Source organism: Typopeltis vanoorti, chromosome 12, assembly GCF_054136105.1.
Source record: "Typopeltis vanoorti isolate ZY-2024b chromosome 12, IOZ_Tvanoo_1.0, whole genome shotgun sequence".
NCBI classification, from domain to species: domain Eukaryota; kingdom Metazoa; phylum Arthropoda; class Arachnida; order Uropygi; family Thelyphonidae; genus Typopeltis; species Typopeltis vanoorti.
Window position 1 is genome coordinate 79,822,815 of NC_143560.1, and position 26,051 is coordinate 79,848,865.

The 26,051-nt window shown below is 34.7% G+C and overlaps 1 protein-coding gene across 1 annotated transcript; it reads right to left on the reverse strand.

The window, feature by feature from the left end:
* Nucleotides 1-2,611: 2,611 nt before the first annotated feature.
* LOC150100921 (uncharacterized) lies at nucleotides 2,612-20,761 on the reverse strand. The gene is made up of 3 exons (XM_090401768.1): nucleotides 20,578-20,761; nucleotides 16,860-16,967; nucleotides 2,612-5,403 (listed from the first exon to the last, which is right to left on the reverse strand). Exons 2-3 carry the CDS (start codon nucleotides 16,921-16,923, stop codon nucleotides 4,844-4,846), a joined length of 624 nt encoding a protein of 207 aa, XP_090257894.1. The 5' UTR covers nucleotides 16,924-16,967; nucleotides 20,578-20,761; the 3' UTR covers nucleotides 2,612-4,843.
* Between the last annotated feature and the right edge of the window lie 5,290 nt (nucleotides 20,762-26,051).

Genomic DNA, 26,051 nt, shown 5'->3' on the forward strand with positions numbered 1-26,051 from the left:
CCACTAGTAGCCAATCAGAAATTGCTGGCTCAAGGCTATCACTAATTTAAGCAGCCTGCAGTGAAGAGACCGCTCAACAAGTGCCGCCATCTCGTGATCCCTAACACAATATTTTTAAGGTTTGAAAATAGTATAGGTTCTATGGTCGATTTTCTTGAGTTTACATGACGAAAAACCCGAGTTTCGGGAGAAAAAACCCCCTTACTCGTATCATGTCAACTAACTCGGGAACCGGTCGAAAAAGGCTTAGAAAAAGTTTTCCTTTACTCGGCGACTAGACTTGAACTTAAGTCTATCTTTGGACGGTTTAGCGCTGAGGAATGCAAATACCACTTCCTACAAATACCTACATAGGTTCTTTCTGAATTTAATTTAAAAAAAAAAAAACATTTCAGAAAAGCCTTCCTGTTTTTGGTCAAATTAATTATTCAAACATTTCGACAATATACTCGATGTATCTTATTTTCTGAATGTTTCAGTAGAACGACATACTCCTCATGAGCAACAGTTGGTCACTAGCTGGAAGCATAAAGAAGGAATCTTTCGAGCGCTGCATTTCTGTTAACAACAGAATATAAATTCCCAGAATGGAAAGCTCAGCAGTCGCTGTTGGATTTGATCAATCACATAATGAGGTGACAGGGTTTTCCTTCACGAAATTCTGGTTTTCAATCCCCAAACTAAGAAAACCAGCCAGAAGAATGCAAGTAGTTGACAGACATAATATTAGCGTCATAGTTGCTTTGGCCGGTAATTCTAAACAATACTGTCAAAGAGCTTATGATATAATTTAAAAATCCGAAATTCCTGAAAAAAAAAAAAAACATTCCTCTGTGTAAGCACTTTAAATGAATAATTAAAAATATTTTATGCTTTTTTTTGTTCTTGCGTAAGACTTTTCATCTTAGTCCCATTTATGCCAGAATGTAATACAGTTATCAAAATATTATTGAACACAAGTGAGAAGGTCAGATTTGATTGACAGCGAAGGATACTTATGGGGACAGAATAAAGGGTATGTTTTGTTTTTTATTTAACTTTGAGAATACGAAGATGACAACAGGGAAACAGTATTATAAATGATGACAGGAGAATTAAGCAAAAGTACAGATTCAAGAAAAGTAAAGTAGAGGTCATTAGATCGTAGCTGTTGTCACAGGCCTGTGGTATATATAGGAAAAGAAATGCAATATGGATAAGAAAATGCAATCAGTAACTACCGAAACATTAAACACCATAGAAATTAATAGAGCTACTAAAGCACATAAAACAGAAACCTGTGGATATAGAGAGATTTGGATCTGGCGACTGGTTACGTTAGATAATTTTGAATTTGCCGGCCTGATTGGCCGAGTAGTTAGCGTGTCCACTCTCCAGCCAAAAGGCTGCGGGTTCGAATTCCACCGTGGGCATGGATGTTTTTCTGTGAAAATACTAGTGGTGGTGGTGATTGGGGATAGATGGCGTTGGTGTAGATGATGAAGGTAGTTGCAGTTGGTGGAGTGGTGGAGACAGAGAGCTGTAGAGTAGATATCCTCCCTCGATGAGTCGAAGGACTCCCTGGAGGCGTTATGTAATAATAATAATACTAATAATAATGATTTCAGCCGAAGCATCTAAAGCTATGAGACCAGTATTATGTCTGCTAATTATTTTGTTCTTCTGAGTTTTCATCTTTTACTGGATAAAAAAAAATTAAAAAATCTTTTCCGAGACGGTAAACCCTGCCACGTTTTTATGAGAACGACTATCTTATCTTCAGCTGAAAAACCCACATATTTTCGATGGGATTCGAAATCAGGTGTTTTCCAGATGAAGGGCATTGTCATTAGCAGATTAGCAGCTGAGGAAACTAGTAATGACAGCCAAATATGTGACTGTAAATTTTTGCCATTATATGCTCAGTTAGATGATAGCGACAATGCAACCATGATATCGGTGTGTGTGTGTGTGTGTGTGTGTGTGTGTGTGTGTGTGTGTGTGTGTGTGTGTGTGTGTGTGTGTGTGTGTGTGTGTGTGTGTGTGTGTGTGTGTGTGTGTGTGTGTGTGTGTGTGTGTGTGTGTGTGTGTGTGTGTGTACACATTTATACGCAAGGGTGTGTATTTAGAGCGGGTAAGACATGAATGAGCTCATGACTACCAGTAATATTGAAAACTTCGGAAAGGATGAGGCAAACTACTGCTGCTACCTGGTGTTCCTAAAGGGTAACGTGTTCATTATTGTCTGTAATATCTTAAGATCTATGAGTGATTATAATCAGTTGTGTGGTTAAAACCGGAGTTTCTGGTAGACAGATCCTCCCTTGTCATGCCTAAGATGAACTAACCTGGGAACCCACTGAAATAAATAAACCATTATCAGCGAATAGAATCGAACATAAAACTGTCTTTCTTTTTGCGCCAAAGTATCGAAGTGTTGTCACAAAGGCACTTTATTACATACACGAACTTAATTGCTGACATGGAAGCAGTAGTTTATCGGTCTCCTCTTTTCACCATAAATTCTAACAAACTCACATTTTATGGTATCATTTAGTAACATCTAAACGATATTTCATGTTTATGTGTAAGTAGTACGTATTAAGCAATGACTTCACACAAATTCAGAACATGTAATTAAAAAGTTAAAAAGTTTATTTATAACTGTATCTAACATGTAATAATAATAATAATATAATTAGCTTCAATTCTGTTTCCTTAAATCACAATCAAAAACGTTCATAGCATATACCCTAACATATTCCTGATAAAATGACCAATGTCTCAATGCTCCAGGTCCTGACTTCATGACCTTCTTTCATGTCCAGTATTTAAAGCTGATTTGAACTTCAGCATAGAACGTGATACGTTTGAAAAACAAAACTAGTTCACAAATTAAATAATAAATTAACAGTTTGTCTGATGGTATAAGACAGTAATTGAAACACTAAGACAGCTTGCTTAGACACTCACATGAACTATTCGTGATAAACAGCTAACTAATAATACATTCGTAAATCACGCCGGCTTTTCATATATGCAAACGCCTGAATACAAGGATGTTATTTGTAGCAAAAATAGTTTTAATTTTATTATTATTATTATCATTACGTGATACCTCCAAGGAGTCGAAAGACTCATTGAGGGAATAATACATTCGTAAATCACGCCGGCTTTTCATATATGCAAACACCTGAACACAAGGATGTTATTTGTAGCAAAAATAGTTTTAATTTTATTAATATTATTATTATTACGTGATCTTCCAAGGAGTCGAAAGACTCATTGAGGGAGGGCAACTGTTTGTCTCCATCACTCAGTCCACTAACTACAGCGAACCTCATAATCTACACCAATGCCATCTACCGCCCACCACCACCACCACTACTACTAATATTTTCACAGACAATTACAAATATCCATGCCCATGGCGGGATTCTAACTGGCAGCCTTTGGCTGGAGAGCAGATATGCTAACCGAGTCGAGTGGTTAGGTTAATTAATTGAGGTTGTTTGCTAGATTCTATCAGGAATCTAAAAAACCGTAATGAAATTCATCTCCCATCTAACGTCAATTAATTAAATTGTCATTTGCATAATTAGATTCTGAATGACAACCTCATGTTTGAAGAGCAGATATGCTAACCACTCAGCCATCCAGGTTGTGGACATACAGATCTACTGTTTTCTGTAACCAGCCGATATTTTGCACAGGCAAAATGTTTTCTGCAGGAAGAAATGCTAATTTTTGACCCCCACAATGCAACGAAATCGACCACTCACATTATTTCAGACAATAATACAGAGTGTCCGGGTTAGGGACCATCAAGATGGCTGGCGTACTCTTCTTCACTGATGCCTATGAAAATCGTTGATATAATTTGGCCAGCTATCAGTGATGTCTGAGGTTGAAGGTTAGCTGCTACCCGTCTTCAAAAACTTAGTTAGAGCTAAACGACATCACCTGCTTTCTTCTTGAAAACAAATGGTATTATCCACTTTATGTATTCCTTCTGTTTTCTTTATAATAGATTCATGATGTGCAAGACTATAGCACATCATGTTTAATATGATGAGATTCCGATTTGATTTATGTCCAGTTTTAAATATTTGAAAATACGATATATTCACAGCATTATTTGCTCTTCTTAGAATATTAGACATTTTTAATAATATAAAGAAATAATTATTTACAATAACTCTGCTCCCCCAACAATATGGTTTCTTACTTAAACACAGCAACGCAGCCTAACTGCATTATATATTTAATAAATAGCATGGAATTTTCAAATTAATTAATAAAATGAAAGTCATCAAGTTTCATTTTTGGAAGAACTCCTTCAAGATTTTTTTTTTACTATTACATCTTGATGTAACTGATTTGCGAAATTGGGACTGAAATGCTTTACTTTATGAACATCATCATTAAGAAGACGACTGCTTCTATAGGGTTCACTGTATACTAAAACATTAATTTATTGCTAAATATCAAGAAATTGTTATACAAATATTAAAGAAAATCATTTTCACTTGCCTTTTCCTCAACGGCCATATGCTTAATTATTACAAAATGTAAGTAGGAACTATTGGCTTTTTTAATTAATCAGATGTGACCAGATTAACTGCATACAATTAAACTACATCAATTTTTAAAGCTTATTAACTCATACATTAAATCTGCAAATGTCTTAATGCTTTTTTTATCAAAACAAATTAAGTAAATAAAAAAATAAATATTATAAAAAAGGGACTTCAAAACAATAAAAACTCTATATACAGATAGATTCATATCACGCATAATTAACCTTTCCTTTCACAAGATTTCTTTAGTAGACTATGAAAGAATAATTTTTCCAATATTTTTATTAAAGAGGCAATTTGAACTTTGAAAGTTTACGTTCAATTAGTTGGCGACCAACAGTTTCTAATTTGCTAACTATTTTATTTTTGGACTTCCTGGCTATTCGATTGGCAATTTTTTTAAGAAGCCAGTTAAGTAATCGACCTACGCCTGTTGCTTTTGTGATTTTCAATCCAGAGAACTCAGTGACTTTAAACATTTCAAGTCTAGGTTTCTCTCCATGGGGACCAGCAACTATAACCGCACTAACCCCTATTTTATCTAACTTCGCGTGTATTTTTCCTCTGATGCTAATAATCTTTTTGGCCTTATAACTGGTGCTGGCTTTTATGTTTGTGACTGCTAGATTGACTGATATCTTGACATTTTCATTGGCATCAATAGCTATGGTGCAGTCTCCATGTCGATGAAGGCTGGACAGTCCCCATATTTTTCCATCCCAGGTTTTTAATTTCCTCTCGCGAATGTCATCCATTGGCAGGGGTTCGATTTTTGAAATCAATTCTTTATCTTCTTTAAGATTGCTAAGCAGAAGATCGGTGTAGTCATTGGCATTTCCACGATCTGCAAATGAAGGAAACAAAAGGATTAGTATAGTAACCAGAATTACACGCATGCACGTACAGACTTTTTTATGCTAGACCACCAAAAACACAGTTACAGGTTATGTTCTACTCACAAACTATGAGAAATTTTTTTTTTTTCAAATTGGTCTTCGGTTACTGGATCTGTGAAACGGATAAATATAACGGTTCTTCTAGTAAAGCATCTTGTTACCTGCTCCAAAGATCCTGAGAAAATGGAAAATCTCACAAAACTTGAACCCAGAATTCATACTATTCCAGACAATTCCAATTGAGTATTTAACTGGAATCAAAATAATCCAGTTAAGTAAACAAAATGCCAGTATTTGTCTGTGCCTTTGTTATATAAGTTATCAAAAATTAGTTGCCATGATCTCATCTTCTATTGAAAATTAAGGGTGAACTTTTGCTGTCAATCGAATTCGAAAAAAGTTTCTTGAGTTAGTAGAGTCAATTTTGTTTATTATTAGTATTATTAATAAAATCCGCTAATGCTTTTAATTCCATGATATGAATAGGCAACAATGATTATTACCAACTTCTGGAGGCTAATGAGTAGCCAACTCCACCCTTAGCCAATCAAGAAAGCTGATCCAAGATTATCAGTAATTTTAATTGGTATATGGGGAGGACAACACGGAAGACAACTGGCTCCATCTCATGGTAACTAAGATTTACACTATATATTATTGTATGAAAGAGCTGACATAATTTCCAAATAAAAAGTCGACGCGACTTTTGATTTTGAAATTATGTCAGATTTCAGAAATGAGGAAATCATTCCACCCATCACAAGAAATATTAATATCATCCAATGTAATTTAAATGGTATCCTTACTCCAGCAAGGAAAGAAAAACTAAATGAACTATTACTACTACCTGACAAACATGCTGGTGATATTATCTGCATCCAGGAAACCAAACTTCCACAAACCAGTAGACTAAACATTGGAATGGAATGCAATGATTTCCTTTCATCCATACGGATGTTAAGGGCAGATATGCTACCATACTAGGGAAGTGACTATGAGCAAGGTGGTTTCCTGTTGCCTTCCTTGCCATGCTAGGTCCTATGGCTGTATCCTGTGTGTTCACGTTTCTGGTTTGCTTTTTTGTGGGATGAACCCCCCCCCCGAATAAACTGGGGGAAAACCCTACTGTCCACGACCAAGACCGGCTAACTTGGCTATGGCTGAGGAAGAGCCTTCAGCTCCTCACGTCTCTGACGGGATTCGAACCTAGGACACTCCTTTCCCAGACATATGGTTGCAAAGTGCACAGTCACTAAGCTAACCACGCAGAAGGACTAAACATTAAAAACTATTATATCGTACGACAAGATAGGCCTACTGACCAAAACGTAGAAAGGCTTCTGACGGTCTTCAGAAACTTGTCGTATAAAGTTGTTCAACTAGACATAGGAAGGAACTGAAATACAAGGAATCCAAATACTGGAACCAAGTAAAAGGCCATTAAACATTTTCAATTGTTATCATTCTCATAACAAACTTGGACCAAATCTTTTCATCCTATTCCATATCATTGAAGAAAATTCTATTATCTTAGGAGACATGAATAGCAAACACCTGTTACGGGGTTCTGAGAAAATAAACTGAAGAAAAGAAAACCTGAGTAATTTCTTAGATGAAAGAGGACTTATAACTCTCAACAGTGGAGAACCCACTTATCTGTCTCATTCTTATGGCACAAAAGATGCCCTAGATATTACTGTGGTGTCTCCAGATCTTCAAAGCTGTTTGTCCTGTTTTGGAACCAGTAGGAAGAAACCATACCTCAATATTAACCAACGTGAACCAAAAATGACTAGACCTACCCAAAAAAGAAAATATCATTGGAATTTCCAAAAGGAAAATTAGGAGAAATACAAGTAAGAAGTAAACAAAATGCTGAAAGATCACACATACCATGATGACATACATAAAGACTACATAACTTGAAATAATACTGTCCAAAATGCAGCAAAGAAAAGTATCCCAAAGGGCGGCAGGAGAAAAGTTATTTCAAAGTACACAAAGGTTCACCAGGAACTTGTCAGTAAAATAACTAAAAGAAATGAATTATTTAACATCTTAAAAATTGGAAGCTCTCCAGAAACCAGGATCGATTATGACAATACAAATGCTGAAATTAAACAAAAATCCAAACACTTCAGATACCAAACTTTGAAAACTGACTGCTAATTTACAAAGAGACCTACCAAAGGCAAGTGAGACAAACACACTAAAAGACCCGGATGGAAATATCAAAATTGGAGACAGGAAGATTGCAAATACCTTGGCCTTTGATTTTAAAAATATAAGCAAAGTAGAGATAAATACTAGGAAACACCTTCAAATATCAAAACAGGCTCAACAGCAGAAAATACCCCAAAATATAAAAACAAATTATTCTGGGATTCATTTACAGTCTCTGAATTGAGAGATGCCTTGGAGAGAATAGATATAAATAAATCATGTGAACCAGATAACATACAAGGAATTATAATGAAGCATCTTCTTTCCCTAGCCCGAGATTAGTTACTTCGCCTATACAACAATAGCCGAAAACAATGGAGAGCTCCAAAATACTGGAAGACAGCAATAGTCAATTTTAAAGTCTAACAAACCTCAAGACCAACCAGGAAGTTATAGACCAATTTCACTGGCTTCAATTCTAGGCAAATTGATCGAAAAAATGATACTCTTTGAATTACTATATATTTGTTTAGATAGTAATTCAAAGAGTATAATTTTTTCGATCAATTTGCCTAGAATATATTTTGAGTCTGCCTTTAGAAGAAATCACTCACCAACTGATCAACTTTTCTACTCAACCCAGTTAATTCAAGATAACTTCCAAGTCAATCTTATCAAATCCACTATTGCAGCTTTTATAGATTTTAGCAATGGCTTTGACAAGGTGTGAAGGCAGAAACTTTTTTCCAAACTTTGTCATATTAGAAGAGAAAGGAAAGTCCTAAACTGGATTTATAACTTTCTAAAAATAAAACAGTTCGAGTTAGAATAAATAACACCTTTTCCAAGAAAATGAAAATAAGACAAGGACTCCCTCAATGCAAAGTTTTGAGTCCACTCCTTTTTTCCATCTACTTAAACGACTTAGACAAAAAGATAAATAAAGAGACAAAGATAGCCATGTTTGGTGATGATTTGGTCCTATTCTATAACAACTTAGAAACATCAGAAGGTCAATTAAACAAAACAGTTGAAAGTTTATCTACACACTTGTCGTCAAGGTTTTGGAGATATTAGTCAAGTGCAAAATACAGGAATGGATAGATGAAAATGAGATACTGTAAGGAGGACAGCATGGTTTTGTGAAGGGTAGATCATGCCTCAGTAACTTACTCGCGTTTTATAATACAGTGATGACTGAAGTGGATAAGCGTAATGGATTTACAGTGATACTGCTGGACTTTTCTAAGGCCTTTGACAGGATACCACGTGGAATTCTAATCAGTAAACTGCAGCACATGAGAATGGATATAGGGTTGGTGAGATGGATAGGAAGGTGGTTGATGGAGAGATATCAGAGAGTAGTTTATTCAGGAGTGGAGTCCAAAAAGGACTGTTACTAGTGGTGTGCCACAGGGTTCTGTTCTTGGACTACTGCTATTTAATTTGTTCATTAATGATACATCTATATAATGATATAATGATACATCAGCAAATAAATGAACTGTTCATTTATTTGCTGATGATGGAAAATTGGGTAGAGCAATAGTGAGTGCACATGATGTCAAAATTTTGCAGGATAATGTGGATAGATTGGCAGTCTGGGCTAATGAGAATGGATGTCATCTTAATGTAGCAAAGTGTAAGCTTATGCATTTTGGGGTGAAAACATTGGCAGCCATTTACATCACATTGGTGTAACTGTACTCCAGGCGGTTGATGAAGCCAGAGATTTGGATGTGTTGGTAGATAGAGAGTTGACGTTTACAGGGCATATAGCAAAAGTGGCTAAATCAGCTCATCAGATCACTTGGTTATGGAAGAATACATTGACGAGCAGAGATAAGCAAATTATTGTTCCTCTTTATTCAGCCTTGATAAGACCCATCTTGATTACTGTGCACAGATCTGGGCCCCTGGGTTTCTTCTTGATGGAGAGGAAGTAGAGAGGATCCAGAGGCGAGTGACCAAGATGATAGCTGGTCTATGGAATGAACAGGTTGAAGATCTGTGGGTTAAAAAAATTGGTTGATAGGCAGAAAAGGGGGTAATATGATTGAGACATTCAAATTACTGAAAGGCTTTTACAAGATTAATTCAGGGGAAATTTTTCAGAACAAGTCTGGTGATGGAAGAACTAGGGGCCATTCATGAAAACTGAGCAAGAGTGTAATTAGAAAGGATGTTAGAACTAGGTTTTTTTAGTTGGAGAGTGATGAATGAGTGGAATAAGCATGGCACCCAGAGTTTGTTGTAGGTGTCATGACTGTAAATGAGTTCAAAGCAAAGTATGACAGATACTGTGCAAATGCCGAATAGTTTTTCTTGATATGTTTAAGGCCTCCCTCGATGAGTCTAAAGACTGCTTGGAATTGACCGTAATAATACTACTACTACTAATAATAATAATAATACCGTGAAAACAAAAAACTCAATATTAACCCTACTAAATCAGAAATTTTTTGTATTTACCGTTAATAACCCCCTCAGAAAGTAGAGACCAAAGATTAAGCTAAACAATCAACAAATTACATTTAATGAAAATCTGGAGTTACTCTGGATCCATCACTATGTTTCAATAAACACATCAACAATATTGCAGTCAGAGCAAGAAAATCTTACTAACTTTGTAGGAAAAAAGAGCCAACCTTGCACATCATAGAACAAGTGAACTTTTTTAAAAGTGGCAACCAAAAAAAATTTTTTTGCTTTATCCTGCTGACAACCTATTGCCATTGTATTCATGAGTCACAAAAAAAGGAATTAATTGTGGCAGACCTCATCTTTTTTGTTTTTTGAAATAAAATCATGGAAAATAAAATTCCTTTGGATTATCCAAATAAAATAGCCAACTACCCAGCATTTCCTCCAAATCAAGACATGAAAAATATAGTTATTAATTTTGAAATAGGGAAACATGCGAAAAAGAGACTAGAAAACCCTCAAATCTTGAGATCATTAGATCTTTTAAAAATAATGAAATAGAGACCTAACTCAATAAATATCTACACAGATGGCTCCAAAATTCCAAATGGCAATTCTGGGAGTGGCATGCTCATCTATGGCTCTCAAAATATAGAACTAAAAACAACCAACAGTATAGGATGCAACTCATATCATGCAGAATTAATAGCTATATTAACACAGTACTGCAACATTTGGACAAACAAAACCCAAGGGAATTTATATTTTTCACAGATTCCTTAGCAGCACTTCAAGCTATAAGAACTGCTACACTAGCCATCGAGAAATACTTAGAAACATAGTAAAAACATAAACAAACTACATATGGATTCCGAAATAATTTTGCAACGGATTCCTTCACATGTGGGATTAACGGGAAATGAAACTGCAGATGAAGTAGCAAAAATGGCTGCAACATCAAGTAATACCACAGAGATTGGTCTTTTCAAAACTACTCAAAAATAAAACGTAAAAAAAATGATTCTCCAGGATATGACTCACCACTGGTATTCATAAAAACCAGGAGCTACCATCAACTCCAAGGTTAATCGCTGTGCTATGCATTATGGAATGGGTCACTACTCAGGCCAATATCGACCTCTTTGTAAGTAATGTGATCTTCTCCAAAACCTTTGGCTCACACAAACCTCAGTGTGTAACTTGAATGATCATTCTAACTCATTAACACTTGATCACCTTAAGATACTCAACAGTGATTCTACTTAGTGGCAATCAAGAGCCTACCAGCGAGTAGAACTGCTCATCTCCAACAGAACTGCTCTGATAAAGGCGAGTTCTGATTAAGGGTAGTAACTGCCCACGACGTAAGATTTAGACTGTAAAGAGATAAAGATATGGAAAAATATATCGGTGAGCCTTGCTATAAAGCTGAGATTGGATGGAAACATACATATTCATAAGTACTCCCAATGGCTGTGAGACATAAGTAATGGTCAGAGACCCTGTGAAATGAATACTGGCGTTTGAAAGAAAGTTATAGAAACTTTCAGAAAAAAAGTTTAACAAATGAAGTACTGTATGAAAAAGATAACAAATGAAGAAATGTATGAAAAAGCAAACTGTAAATATAATGTAAGTCAGAAAAGAATTTAAATTAAAATTAAGCTTTTTCATTCCACAAAACAAGCAAATCAGAGAAGAATGCATGCAATATACAGAAGGAAACTGCAGGAATAAGGATTAACCACCCTATTCAGATTCGGTTCCCAAACGTGAACTTTATGCCGTAACGTGAACTTTGGAAACCCAAAGTTCACGTTATGGCATAGTATTTGCCCATAGAAAATTAGTTTTTTTTTTCCTGCTGACAACTTATTGTCATTGCATTTATGAGTCACGAAAAAAAATAGGAACTAATTGTGGCAAACCTCCTCTCTTTTTGGTTTTTGAAATAAAATATCTAATTGCATGTTTCTCCAGTAATTCTGAATGCTCCTGATGTTGATGTGTTTTAATGGGAGTGTCCATTTTGTGGCTTAATTCAGCCGTCATACCTTTTAACTTTTTGGTTAATGTTCGGTAAAACGATCTCCGTCTACGAGATTAAAAAAAAAAAAAGATTTCAGTGTTCGAGGAGATCTTTTTTTATGCTGTGGTAGTTTAAAAGTTCATAGTGCAGTTTTAAGGCTTTTAATTCTTGGCGCCATTTTAAATTAAATTGTGCTGTTTATAAGCATTTTGAAGCGGTTTTTAATTTCGCAGATAGTCAGGTCGAATTTTCTATAGCGTTATTCTAAAATTGATGAAGTTCTGATATTCATTAAAACAGTTTTATAATCCATCTGTTTATCGAATAGCTCATTTATGCTCCGTAGTCTATTTTCAATGAATTCAAAATGTGCTCACCTTAGCTTGCGTTATAATGCCCTTTATCCCGAATTTCAATTTTAATCCTCCCTTGGGAGTTTACTCCGAAAACTGTGGAAACTTGCGTTTATTATTTTCCCCCTGCTGCTGAAAGCCGTGTCGTTGTTTTCCCTGCTGTAGAGAAATTCTCGCTTATAAAGGTTCACATTCAATTTGTGTTCCCACGTGGCTTCTGAAGGACCCAAAAAGAGAAAGTGCGGAGTTCCATGCATGTTATGTGACATCCTACCCTCTGTTATGGCTTCCTGGCATTTACAGCAGTTCATCGTTCTTCTGTATTTGTCAATCCTAGGATCAATAACGTATTCATTTAACTGCAACAGCCACTTTTTTTTTAATTCTTCCAACGCCCATCAAAGGCAGCATATTTCTCTTTCGTAATATGGAAATATCCTCTCCTCATTCTCACCTTTCCACGCATGATACATTCATTCTATAGCTATCGACATACACTGGTGTCTGCTTTTCTTGATTTCACAATGAACCTCCACCAACCCATTTGAGTAACATGCTGGAATTTATTTCCTATTGACTAGCAAAGACCACTAGAATTTGTCCTATTAGCATCAGCATTAACACGCATTGGTATTATTCAGATCAAAAGATAAACAAGTACAATGGGGAAAATAAGATTTTTCCCTCCTCTTACTCCACCTCCCTCTTAAGCATGGTTCTGTGAGGCAGTTGGAAGAAAGACTGCATGTTACAAGTATGAGATTTAACCTCGTGCTTTATAGAGACAAATGAAATTCGAATTAAATACCTAATCTCCAATTCACCTAAAGCTGTGCAAACTGTTGTCAAACAGTGTCATTTTTCTCCTTCAAAAACAAACTAAGCGGCTTATTCGCAACTAGAAGACATGTGCACCTTCTGTACATTCCCTTTTGGCTTTAGCTACCTCGACATTAATTCTTAAGAAACAGCTTCCGATTTGTACCTTTCTCCTCCGTTTTCTTTTAATTTCTTGGAACAAATTTTAAGAGGATGTGAATCAATATTGAAACAATGGGTGTTGTTGTGTTGCTTTGTTGGACATTTTTTGGATATCATAAACGTTTCTGATTTTGTGGATTACAATTAAAATAATAAAGAAAAGTGCGTAGCGTGTTCTTGGATTTACTAATGCCGAAGGATTTTCGTATTATCTATCCTAAAATTTTTAGAACGAAACTTGTGGTTTCTTTTTCAGATACAAGAATCAGTTTGAAGCACCTTGACCATGGAAGTCCTAGTAAATTGGCCATTATGTTCCATTAATAAAAATGTTCTGGTTACAGTTGCTAAATAGTTGTCAGTCGGCCCTCCTAAAGATCTCTCAATTGTTGTAGGTAAGTCACATAGTGTGCAAAGCTCATGTGTAGATGATTTCATCGTCATCGTAAAAATAATAAGGAAATACAGTGCAAGAAGAACTTGTCAACTCATAGTTAACAAAATACAGTATAGTTTTATGGGCATGAATAAAGATTAGCGACTTAAAGGCGATTTCTGCGAAATCGAGCACTAAGCAGATACGTTAACTCCATTACCAAATTGCAGCGAAAAGAGCTTTGTTTCCATGCCAGTGTTGTACAGCCCATCAGTTTGTATGCCAGAAAACTGAAAAGTCACACCATTTGAGAGTAGAAATGCATAATAAAATCGCCATTACTTGTTTGTGTGTAAATCGCTGATGTAAGTATATCATTGAGTGATGCTCTGTCGAGATCAACGATGTCTTTCACTTGGAAAGATCTGAGTTCGAAACCCATCTAGGACGCAAAGATATTCTGGAAATGTACAATTCAAAGTGATTTATATGGATGAATAAGTTATTCCTGCCCAAAGCTCGATTTTTCATCTCTCACTCCAGATAAATACCGGGAGAACTCATGCAAGAAAAATATTTTAAAAAAAAATGCAAAGTACGCAAAAATATGCATAGAAAAATATTTTAATAGGCATAAGACTAACCGCCTTAATACTATTAGAGACAGATTTATGCTTGAGCTAGACCAGGGATTCTCAACCTATGGTACGCGTACCACTGGTAGTACGTCAGCCACTGCCGGGTGGTACGAAAACAGATTTGCTTACTGGTACATCTAATATCTTGAATTAAATATAGTGGTACGCCACTGGAAAAGGTTGAGAACCCCTGAGCTAGACAAACTGTAGATTAGGGCCGCACATTACAAGGGGTGTAGTATAGCTAACTTTATTCGGAAAAAATTTACAGGTAGCGGGATGGCCTCTTAAAAGTTACAGCTTAGGAGCCACAATATCAACCTTAAATTCGGCCCTGTCTAAAAGAGAGCAATGAGGATTTGTTGCTATACTTATTTCAAGTACGTACTAAGGATTCAAAACTTTTTACTATTGTGCATTTAGACCACCATGGCGACATGGTAACGTCATAGAAATTGCCAGGAATCATGACTTAATCCTTGCAATATAGCAATGCGGATTCTGTTTTATGTTTTAACGGGAACACAAATAACAAAGATAAACATTTAGAAGAGTTTTTTTTTTTAGCTTCCAATTCCTTACATATCAGTGGCGGCTCGTGGCTTGAAATCATGGGAGTGCTGCAACTTTCGAAATATACATACACACTGTAAGTATAGTGTATACATGTTTGGATAAAATATCAAAATTAATAAAATATAAAAATTTAAAAAAAATTAAACATGAAAAAATATTGTTTATTATCGATAAAATTACAGTTTGGTATACTTCAAAATTACTTAAAAATAAAATATATTCTTCTTGTTTTGTTTCATGAAAAAATATTGTTTATTATCGATAAAATTATACAGTTTAGTATAATTCAAAATTACTTAAACATAAAATCCATTCCTTTAATTGTAATTATATGAATGGATTTACAATTTTTGAACATTACAATTAAATCATTTAATTGTAATGTCCAAATATTTAAAGAGACGGAATAAACACGATAAGCAATACAAATACTCTACTACTGGCGCAAACTGCATATAAACAACAGTGGAACTGCACGACGGACAATGCTGCATTACGTTAATAGCTCACATCTCGCTATGACGTGCATATGCTTGAGCGCGTAGCAATATGACACTGTGGTAAACACAGTGCTGGTAGCGTCCTTCGCCCTCCTAAGTAATGCAAGATGAATTTTTATTATTTTTTATACAAAATAAGAGAATTGTATAGAATTGTTGACGATAAAATTAAATATTACAAGCAAATATAAATAAATTAATAAATATATTTATATATATCGAGAAAAATTGAGGGTGCTGCAGTTCCGCAGTGCCTGTGCATGAGCCGCCTCTGCTTTACTGACTGTTCAGAATAATTGCCATTAAAGTTTATTATCGCCATAAATGCTCTAAGAATAACGTAAACCATCTCTCTCTCTCTCTCTCTCTCTCTCTCTCTCTCTCTCAGCTTTTGCAAATACATAATTGCGTCCAGGGAGCAACAACTTAACATAAAAATGCACTTAACTATCTGGGCATCAAAACAGGACGACACAGACTTCCTCGGCGCTGAGTGTTCTTCATGTTTGACAAAATCCTACTACGAGACTTTTTAATATCGAAGAAGTGTAAAGATCGTAGAAAATCAGGGATATTTATGTAGAAAATCAGGGATATTTATATATAAATTCAGAGAATTTGCACATGTATATAAACTAGCCCTACTAATATTAATCAAAATTAATTCCATGATAAATACAATCAATTATCCCACAGAATCATTCTATTAAGAGGAGGAGGAGGATAGATCTTTAATGCCAAGAAAGATAATTTTTGCTAAGATTAGCTAAGACTATTAATAAATAAATAAATAAAGCCTAAAATTGTAAACGTAAGGAACAAGGAAATAATTATGTTTTCCCATGCATCACAAAATCTCTCCATGCAATAAATAAATTGTTTTAAAAAAAAATAAAAATTCTACCAATGCGACCCCGTTTTGCTTTTATATGCTTTGTTCGAGGATAGTGTTTGCTGAACTGGACACATCCATTCTTTCACATTCTTTTAAGCCTGTGTAAACAAGGGCTGCTTCTGGCTTCAGATTAAAAAGAAAAAAAAAAACACACACACACCTAAAATTGTAAACGTAAAGAACCAAATTTTCCTTCTTTTTCATTTCATCTGCCTCTATTTTAGAACAGCTTTCTCACACTGTTTTCTTCTATCTGTTAATGACACGTTAACAGATTCTTATTTTCTCTCTAACCTTCTGTTCACACACACTTTGTGCAACTAGTTTTGCAGTCTCTCATGTATTTAGTTGATGATGATGAAACAAGATGAAGTTTTCGCACCCGTAGTTGTTATAAGAGGATGAATTTAATATTACGCATTTTGCATACAATCATTCTAAGTTAATTATTGAATAGGAATTAACTTACCTAAGTCAGCATGGGATACGGCGAAGAAGAAGAAGAAAAGGATGCATACAACAGCTGACTTCATTTCTTACAGTGATATATCTTGGTTATAAGTATGCAGGGTTCACACTGAAATCAATCAAAAGAAAGTTCACTCGGTGTCTTGTACAAAACTAGAATATGATATAAACACACACACACACACGCGCACGCATGCATATACATGTATATACACACATACATACGCATTCACATATACATATGTATATGTTTGAAAACTTTTTCCTTATGTCGGAAGACATGTTATATTAGCTGTTGGAATAAACATATTCTTTCACGCCGTTTATTTAATTCATGAAAAAAAAAAAAAAAGAAAAAAAAGGAAGGGTGAAACTCTAGAAATCTCTAGACAGTTTCAGTTTTCACGTCGCGAGGTTGAGTGGATTCCCACAACGTGCATGAAATTGAAATCTTCTTGGTATTTACTTGTGTGTACTCGTTTGTGTTTTTTGATCAATTTATTCTAAATTATGAGATTAAAAACTAGAGGTTCTTCTAGTGAGAAAGTAATTTACTTGTTTGTGCTAAAGGCCTACCAAATTTGGAACTAGAATCAGCTGAGAAGTAATATGGAAAACAGTTTTAACGCAGAACAAAAAATGTAACTTGTAATCATTTCATTTGAAAACAGCGTGATGAAATGACCATACAAGTATAGTTTGGTCAATGGTGATAAATACCGTATTTTTCGATAGATAACGCGCACCCCCCCCCCCCCCAACATTTTCATCGCTCCTTTTGATATATACATAACGCGCATGCGCCATCTAGCGGTAGAGTTAGGAAGTACGAAGTACAGACAGAGGATGGAGGAATTCTTTAAAAGCACGTGCGTTGCTAGAAGTAGTAGTGGTCGATTATTCCGGACATCCTGTTTTAAAATACAGTATTTCATAAAGTAAATCATTATTTGTTTATATTTTGTTATTGATCTAAATTACCCATGGAAGACAGAAGTACTTCTTGGAGAAAAGTCTACACAGCGCAGTTCAAGCTTGAAGTGGTAGAAGTAGCAAAGGAAAAAGGGAATCGTGAAGCTGGTAGATTGTTCAGTGTTGGAGAAGGTAGTGTTCGTGAATGGCGAAAGGCTGAAACAGTCCTGAAATGTTTACATACGAGGAAATGCGCTATGAGGTTTAGAAGGTGCTTGTGGCCAACCATAGAAAAAAAAATTGATTGGGTTCTTAGTGAAAGAGCTAAAGGTATGAGAATATCTACTAAGAGAAAAATGGCATTTTTCAATCCAAAATCTTTGTTAGTGTTGGATTCGTGTAGGGCACACACACGACAGCAAAAAACTCCAAAAACAGGGCAGATGAAAAGAACGCCATATAAAGATATAGTTACGTGGATTGTAGAAAGTTGGACTGCTGTAAGTGGGAAGTGTTAGAAATGGTTTCGTTAAAGCACAAGGGAATGCAGTGGTGTCCAGTGACAATGAAGCTGAAGAAATACCAAACGAAATTTTTAACGCAATTGATTCTTTCAATACTGAGTCTGATGAAGAATTTTTTGGATTTAAATTGTGTAATGTTCAATAAATATTAAGTAATACTTCTACCTTTATTATATTTGATTTATCTCTCATACCTTTCAAATACCGCGCATCTTCATTTTTAACGAATTTAGACTTTTTTGTAGAGATAACGCGCGCGTTATCTATCGAAAAATACGGTAATTTATTTCTTATTTATCTATTTATTATCACATTAATAAGAACGAAATTTATTCTCGTGAACACGAAAATAAATCGAGTAATTAATTTATTTTCGCTTTCACTCCAATAATTAAACCTTAATAACGAAACACATCAAGTCCCTTATAAGTCAAACTCTAAAGCGCAGACATTACATTTAAGGTTTTATAGTTCGTTAGTATATTTTTATTGGCTACACTTTTTTCTTATTTAAAAATAGAATATGAGTAATTAATTGACCCTCATTATTTAGTCATATGTATATTTAATAATATTCGTTCTTTGGATATGATCTTTAATTAAAGTTATAAATCTGAATTTATTATGCATTTCAAACGATCTATAAAATCAGCGAAAGGAATCAAAGTATCTTTTTTTTTTTTTTTTTTTTTTAAATTGAGAATTATTTTATTGTTTAGTTCAAGCATAGGGTATGCTTGAACGTTGGTCATGAACATTAATTCTAACCAACCCAATGGCACGTTGGTTAGAATTATGAGCAAAGCAAACTAAAGATATTAGGCCAATTCTGTTAAGTCTGTTAACTGTATGTGTGTCGTCTTATATAGCGTAAGTGCTTAAAAATATTGCATTTTAATGCCTAAAAGAGATCAAAAGACGTCAGGTATTTATCTGTCACTCTTGAAAGCATGTGTGTGTGTGTGGGGGGGGGGTGCTGCAACTTTCGAAATATACATACACACTGTAAATACAGTGTATACGTGTTTGGATAAAATATCAAAATTATGATAAAAATTTTAAAAAAAATAGAAATTATGCCAAACTATATAATTTTATTATCGATAAAATTATACAGTTTGGTATAATTCAAAATTACTTTTAAATAAAATATAGTATTCTTGTTTTGTTTCATGAAAAAGCATTGTTTATTATCGATAAAATTATACAGTTTAGTATAATTCAAAATTACTATAACAAATGTTATGCCTTTAATTGTAATGTCCAAATATTTCAAGAGACGGAGTAAACACAATAAGCACTACGAACATTCTACTACTGGCGCAAACTGCATATAAACAACAGTGGAACTGAGCGACAGACAGTGCCGCATTACGCTAATAGCGCGCATCTCACTATGACGTGCTATGCTTGCGTGCGTATCAATATGACACTGTGGAAAATACAGTAGCGCTAGCATTCTCTGCCCTCCTAAGTGCTACAAGATGGATTATTATTATTATTATTTTTTTTTTTTTTACAAAATAAGAGAATTGTATAGGATTGTTGATGATAAAATTAAATATTACAACCAAATATAAATAAATTAAGAAATTTATATATATATATATATATATATACTGTATATATCGAGAAAAATTGGGATGCTGCAGTTCCGCAGTGCCTATGCACGAGCCGCCCCTACTACGTTATTTATCCCAGATAATTGCATCACATATATAGGAAAAACAACTTCCCAATAAGAACTACTGCACGTTTAGAAAAACTTGCAAAGGAGCAGAAGGGAAGGTCATGTGAATATGTGAAAGACATAGAATTCGAAATAATTTAAAAATAAGTTCGAACTGATCACGGCACAAATCAAACACACTGTTTTCTAGTAAGCCACAGAAATACCGTACATATCTTCTAATAAATTAGAAGGAATGTTTAAGATTACTAAAGTGATTCGAATATTCACATTAAATACTTCAAAATATACGTGTAGATAGACGAATGATTATCAACGGAGTCATGAATAGATAATTCTACACGTTATTAAGAAATATCAAAAGAGAAAAATAAAACGTGATCCTTAGTATTAGGAAGACACAAATTTCTTACAGTAAGATTTTAAGCTAAGTGGCAAATGTTATTACAAACAACTGATCAAAACTAAATCTGACTGTTATATGCCTATAGCAGCAGAAACGACAATAAGCAGATGTCAGACATTAGTGCATAGTGAGCTAAGAAGCAAAAAAATATATATATATATATATATATATATATATATATACTTACTAAATTAACGTCGTTCTAATGAACTTCAACTTATCTTTTTGGCTTGAGGGCGCTCTGTTTTATATATAAGTGCAATAGGATACGGGACTTTGATACGAAATCTAACGTCATCATTATCACAAAAACTCTTCGTGTCTGTAAATCGATATTTTTCCATAGCATCCTTTTCATTCTTATTCTTATTTTTTAAATTTTTGGGTTTCTCCCAATTGCGTGCTCACTACCAGATTATAACTAGCAAATGAAACCTTTATAAAAACACGCGAAATCTGTCAGTTGCTCGAAAGCTGCACAGATCCGTGTAACTTGTTTACATAGTTACCCAACATAGTTCACTACGTTCTATACTTTCCATTCAGGAAGTTTGTGCAACCTTGGTAAGTACATTGATAACTTCCTTATGATTCGTAGAATTCTGAACTTGCAACTATTAACCCTCTTTAGAATGTCAAATGTTTCCGAGTTTTCACTGTTGCCTATATTGCCACACACACGCGCGCGCGCGAGCATGAATACGTAGAGAAGATATCGTTCTTATTGTGTGTACCTGCCAAACTTTATTTTCATTAAAATTCACTATTATTGCCAAGTAAGCAATGGTTTCCTATTTAAAGATTAATAAATTAAAAAAAAATAGATATATATGGCGTAATAACAAACAGTTATTCACCAGTGTTAATCTTTTATAAATAGTAGAACTTGCATAAAATAAGTAAACCTTGAAACCTAATCTGACAGCAACTAATTACAGTACTTCAGGGTAACACGAGAAACATAATACTTTTAACATTCCAGTAATTTTCTGCCAATGGAAACGTAGTCATCTAACCAACCACAGAGAAATGCTGTTTACAAAATGTTTATAAAAATACAAAAATACTGAGTAAATTGAATTAAAAGAAATGTATGCCTTTTTGGTAATAAATATGAACTGTAATAAATTATATTTGTATTTTCAGCTTTGAAAATCTGTTTAATGTCTTTTCTTCTTGTTTATTTATTTTATTTTTATTTTAAATCTGAATCCCACCCACGAAAAGCTGCAAATGCATTTTTTAAAACCTTCGCACTAAGATAGTTACTATGTACTACGGCTCCAGCTATAGGCTATGAAAGGTCTAAGCCTAAACAATATCATGTTCTATCAAACTACAGACCGGGGGAATCGAAAAGTCATTCTCTGGTAAATTCGCCACATCTCGACAGTTCCCTGAAAGGAAATCAAAGAAAATACCTTGAAATCACCCCGAGAAAGTTCAAAGCTCACTTAGTTCATATAACTTTGTTAGTACCATATCCGGAAGTAAATTTTGTTAGGATATGGCAGTGACGCACTCAAGATTTAATCTTGGAGGGGGGCCGAGCGCTCAGGATTTAACCTTTGGGGAGGCCGAGTTGAGTAGACGTTTTGCGAATACACACTACACATCGCATACGACCTATAACTGAGCATCTGCAGTGATCGCTAATTCATAAGTAGCACACAACATAAATAAAAAAAATGAATTTTAATTAGGAAAAGATTTTTGGAAATTTTTCTAGTGTTTTTTCCTTTTCTTTGGGGGGGGGTGCCTGTGCCCCTTTCCCCCTCCCCCATCTGGGTGCGCCACTGGGATATGGAATTCTCCCTGAAGTAGACGCACCAGGTCTTGAATTTCGGCATAACAAGCAACTTTCTCAAGACGGAGGTTTGGTTTCAAGTTTTTCAAAATATTACAGTTATATGGGGTGAATGGAATATTACACAGAGGAATAAATAGTCCATATTTAAGTTGTCTGTTAGTCAGCAGTTAGAATTGAAGGAAATGCGGGAAGATGGTTTGATGTAAAATTGGGGTAAGACAAGGATGCACGTTATCTCCACTCTTATTCATCATCTGTTGTATGGATCACATTATGAAAGAAAGTGGCATTAGGCCTCATATTAGAAATGGAGATGTCAAACTTAGCTCTTTGTTTTATGCAGATGATATTGTACTCCTAAACACATCTAGTGCAAGTCTCCAGGATTCGTAACTAAATTGAATAACAGCTATAACAAATTTGGCATGAAAATCATCAATAAAAAGATGATTTCCATTAGCAGGGACATACTTACTGCATTTGATGGAATCCAATAGAACAATCAAAATATGTTTGCTATTTAGGCACAGTTTTAAGTGAAGATGGCAGGTTAAATCTGGAAAGAGACAACAGAATAAGCAAAGCTGGTATGGTGAGTTAGCCAGCTGAATAAATGTATATGGAATAAGAGAAATTAACCAAATCTCCAAACTAGCATTATACAAGGTGTTCAAATCAGTTTTAAGTTATGGGTCTGAGAGTTGGATTAGAAATAAAGCACTTGATCAAAGACTAGAGACCATGGATATGACAATTCTGAGGAAAATTAGGGGAGTGAACCGATGGCATCAATGCAGAATCATATTAAAAATGAAGATATTAGAAAGGAACTTGACATTATCAGCATTCAAGAATGTCATCAGAGGTAATCTAAGATGCTATGGCTAACTTAAATTGAATAGGTGAGGAAAGGTTTAGCAAAATAGGTGTTTGATGCCTAGATGGCAGGAAAGAGACCAAGAGTACGACTAAGATCTAGGTGAGTTGATTCAATCAGAAGTGGCTTAGAAGCTCGAGATTTTGGATATGACAATATTGGAATCTTTACAAGTCATTGATTTGGAGAAAAATTGTGGTTAAGAGATTAATAATAATGCATACTTAACATGTAGTGCTGTCATAGTAACCTGAAAACCCCTTGGGGTACATATCAGGAAAGTGATGATGATGGTGGTTTCAGTTTCAGTTTTTCAGATTTCTATATATATATATTTATTTATATGTTATCTGATACGTATTATGGATTAATTAATTTTACATTATCATTTGAAATAAAGTACTGTTACTAAATATATTTATTGAAATCCAGCTATACGTGACTTTTGTTTAAGAGAGAGATATCATACTTTGAAGCTTCTTCACTTTCTGTTATAGTAAACTCTCGCATTATTTTACCAACAGCTTAACATCTACCTCGATGTATTGGTTTGCTGGTTATAGTAGCAGACTTCGACGGTGAGGTAACGAGTTCTAAATGCGAACAAGGCCCCCCCCTGTGGCAGTACCGGCATTGGCTGTTTATTAACTTACTTGCAAACTTTGGCGGGGGGGGATGAGCCCTGAGTTCCGTCGTAAAAATCTTTATTGGGCTAATTGGACCTAAAACGATCTTTCTTCTTCTTCTTCATCTCATAGTCCACAGTGGACTGTAGAGTAGATATTCAGAAATATTACGTACAGATATCTTCCACTCAGTCCTTAATTGATACTTTTGTCCAATTTTTTATGTTGTCTATCCAGTTTATTCTAGGTTTGCCTCTGTTTCGAATTCCTGGAATAAGCTCTTCAAGAACTTGTATTGGTAGATCATTTAATGCTGATATGACCAAACCACGTTAAGCTGTTTCCTTCGAATCTTGGTTATGTGATCAGTGTATGGTATCTTTAGGAGTCATTTATAGCAGATCATTTCAAACGCCAGCAACCTCTTTTCATCTTCTTTTAAGAGGATCAAAGTTTCACTTCCGAATGAAGTACTGAATTAACTAGTGTTTCAATAAGGAGTAATCTGTTTTTTAATTATAAGTTGTTATCGAAGTTTACTCAACTCAAATAAGCTCAGTGGGTCAATTTTCTCACCTACACTGAAATGACAACGACAATCTCACTTTAAAAATGCCTCATCGGGAGCGTGATTCAATATACCCGTGGGCCTAGTCGCTGCTTTTTTCGTTCCAGGGGATTCCCAGTCATCTCATTTATAATTTTCCTCTCATTCTCGGAAAGTGTATATTAATGGTATGCAATTATATTTTCTTTAATTTCTTGATAATTTCATATAAAATAATAATTAATAATTATTATTAATAATAATAACAATAAATGATTCTGATAAAATAATATATCTATTATTAACTGCTGAATTTCTCAAGAAAATGACTCATATAAATTAGAGTGTTTTAATGAAAAATTAAATATAAGCACCTTTAACAGTTATTCAAATTAAGTGGATATTGAATCCAACATTATTTCAAAGCCGAATAGAGAACCTACAAGAGTTTCGTACCAAATAAAAAATAATTAAAAAAAAAAATCAGTTAACGCCTATTTGTTCCCGTATAGGGAGTAGGCGGGGCCGCTCAGTCAGTCTCAGTCGTGCCGAATATAGAAACTATAAAAGTTTCGGCGGATCCAAGCCTTTCATGAAAGGTTGGCTTACGCATGGATTCGCCGAAACTTTTAGTTTCTATATTCGGCACGAAACTCTTGTAGTTTCTCTATTCGGTTTTGAAATAAGGATTCAATATCCACTTAATTTGAATAATTGTGCATCGTCGAAGTGAAGCCTTTTGGCTCTCTTATTTAAGCAATATTAACAGTGTTTTATAGGGAATAGAATAGCGACTATCTTTTTTTTTTTTTTTTGTTAAAATTAAATAAAATTCTCAATGGAATGTAGGGAGATATAGAAAGTTTCTTAACTTGCATATATGCTATGTTAAAGATACTAAGCAATTTTTTAAGCTAGGTTTTAATCCTTTTTCCCAAGCAAGCAAACAGACAAGTAAGTAAGCTCTTTCTGAAGTCTTTTTTTTTTTTTTTTTGGTCTGGCTCCCACTGACGAGACCTCAATAAAGGTCGAAACCGGTCTGGATAGTGTCCCTTGCCTTTAATGTATAGCATCATACATCTCCGTAAGGGGGAAATACTAAGGAAGTATTCTGAGCGTACTCCACCTTTACCACGAATTGCCTCAGACTTGAACTACGTTCTGCCGCAAACTTGACTTACTTTGCTTAGTTGGGAAAAAAAGGATTAAAACCATGGTTATAAAATATAAAATTGCTTGGTATCTTTAATGAATGTAGGGATGTTCAAATATTAACTGCAGGGGAATGATATATAGTTTTCTAGTGTTGTGATTATGGGCTTATTTGTCATTTTCAGTTTAAACTGATATTTTTAACAATTTAGATCGAATTAGAGTTTTTTTTTTTTTTTTTCGATTCCGGTTCAAATTTCTACTTAATTTTTTTTTTAAAAAAGTCATTTTTTAAAAAATTTAAGTTCAAGAAAGATATCGATTTTTATCGATTCGACTGAGATTCGATTCTCTATCCCTAGTTCCTATACTATGGCAGCCTGATTGACCACTTCTTTTCATCGCTTCTTCTTCTTCTCCTGGGCTGTACGGCAGAGCATTGATTCTCATCTAGATTAAGTGTATATATATATATTGAAATACAGTCCAGGAGGCAAGTCCCATTGGTGATCCATTAATTTTGAAAGAGAAAAAGAGAGAGAGAGAATGTTTAGATTCTTGTAATGAAACTCCGTTGTTCCGCCGAGTGAGTCGTAATCCTTCCATCAAGCATCACGAGGAAGACGCAGCTAATAATGGAATACTCAGC

Bases quoted from the DNA above. Each gene is read 5' to 3' on its own strand.
- LOC150100921 (XM_090401768.1), bottom strand. From the start codon at position 16,923: ATGAAGTCAGCTGTTGTATGCATCCTTTTCTTCTTCTTCTTCGCCGTA. The intron at 5,404-16,859 runs GTAAGTTAATTC...CTTCATTTGCAG, and splicing joins CGTATCCCATGCTGACTTAG to ATCGTGGAAATGCCAATGAC.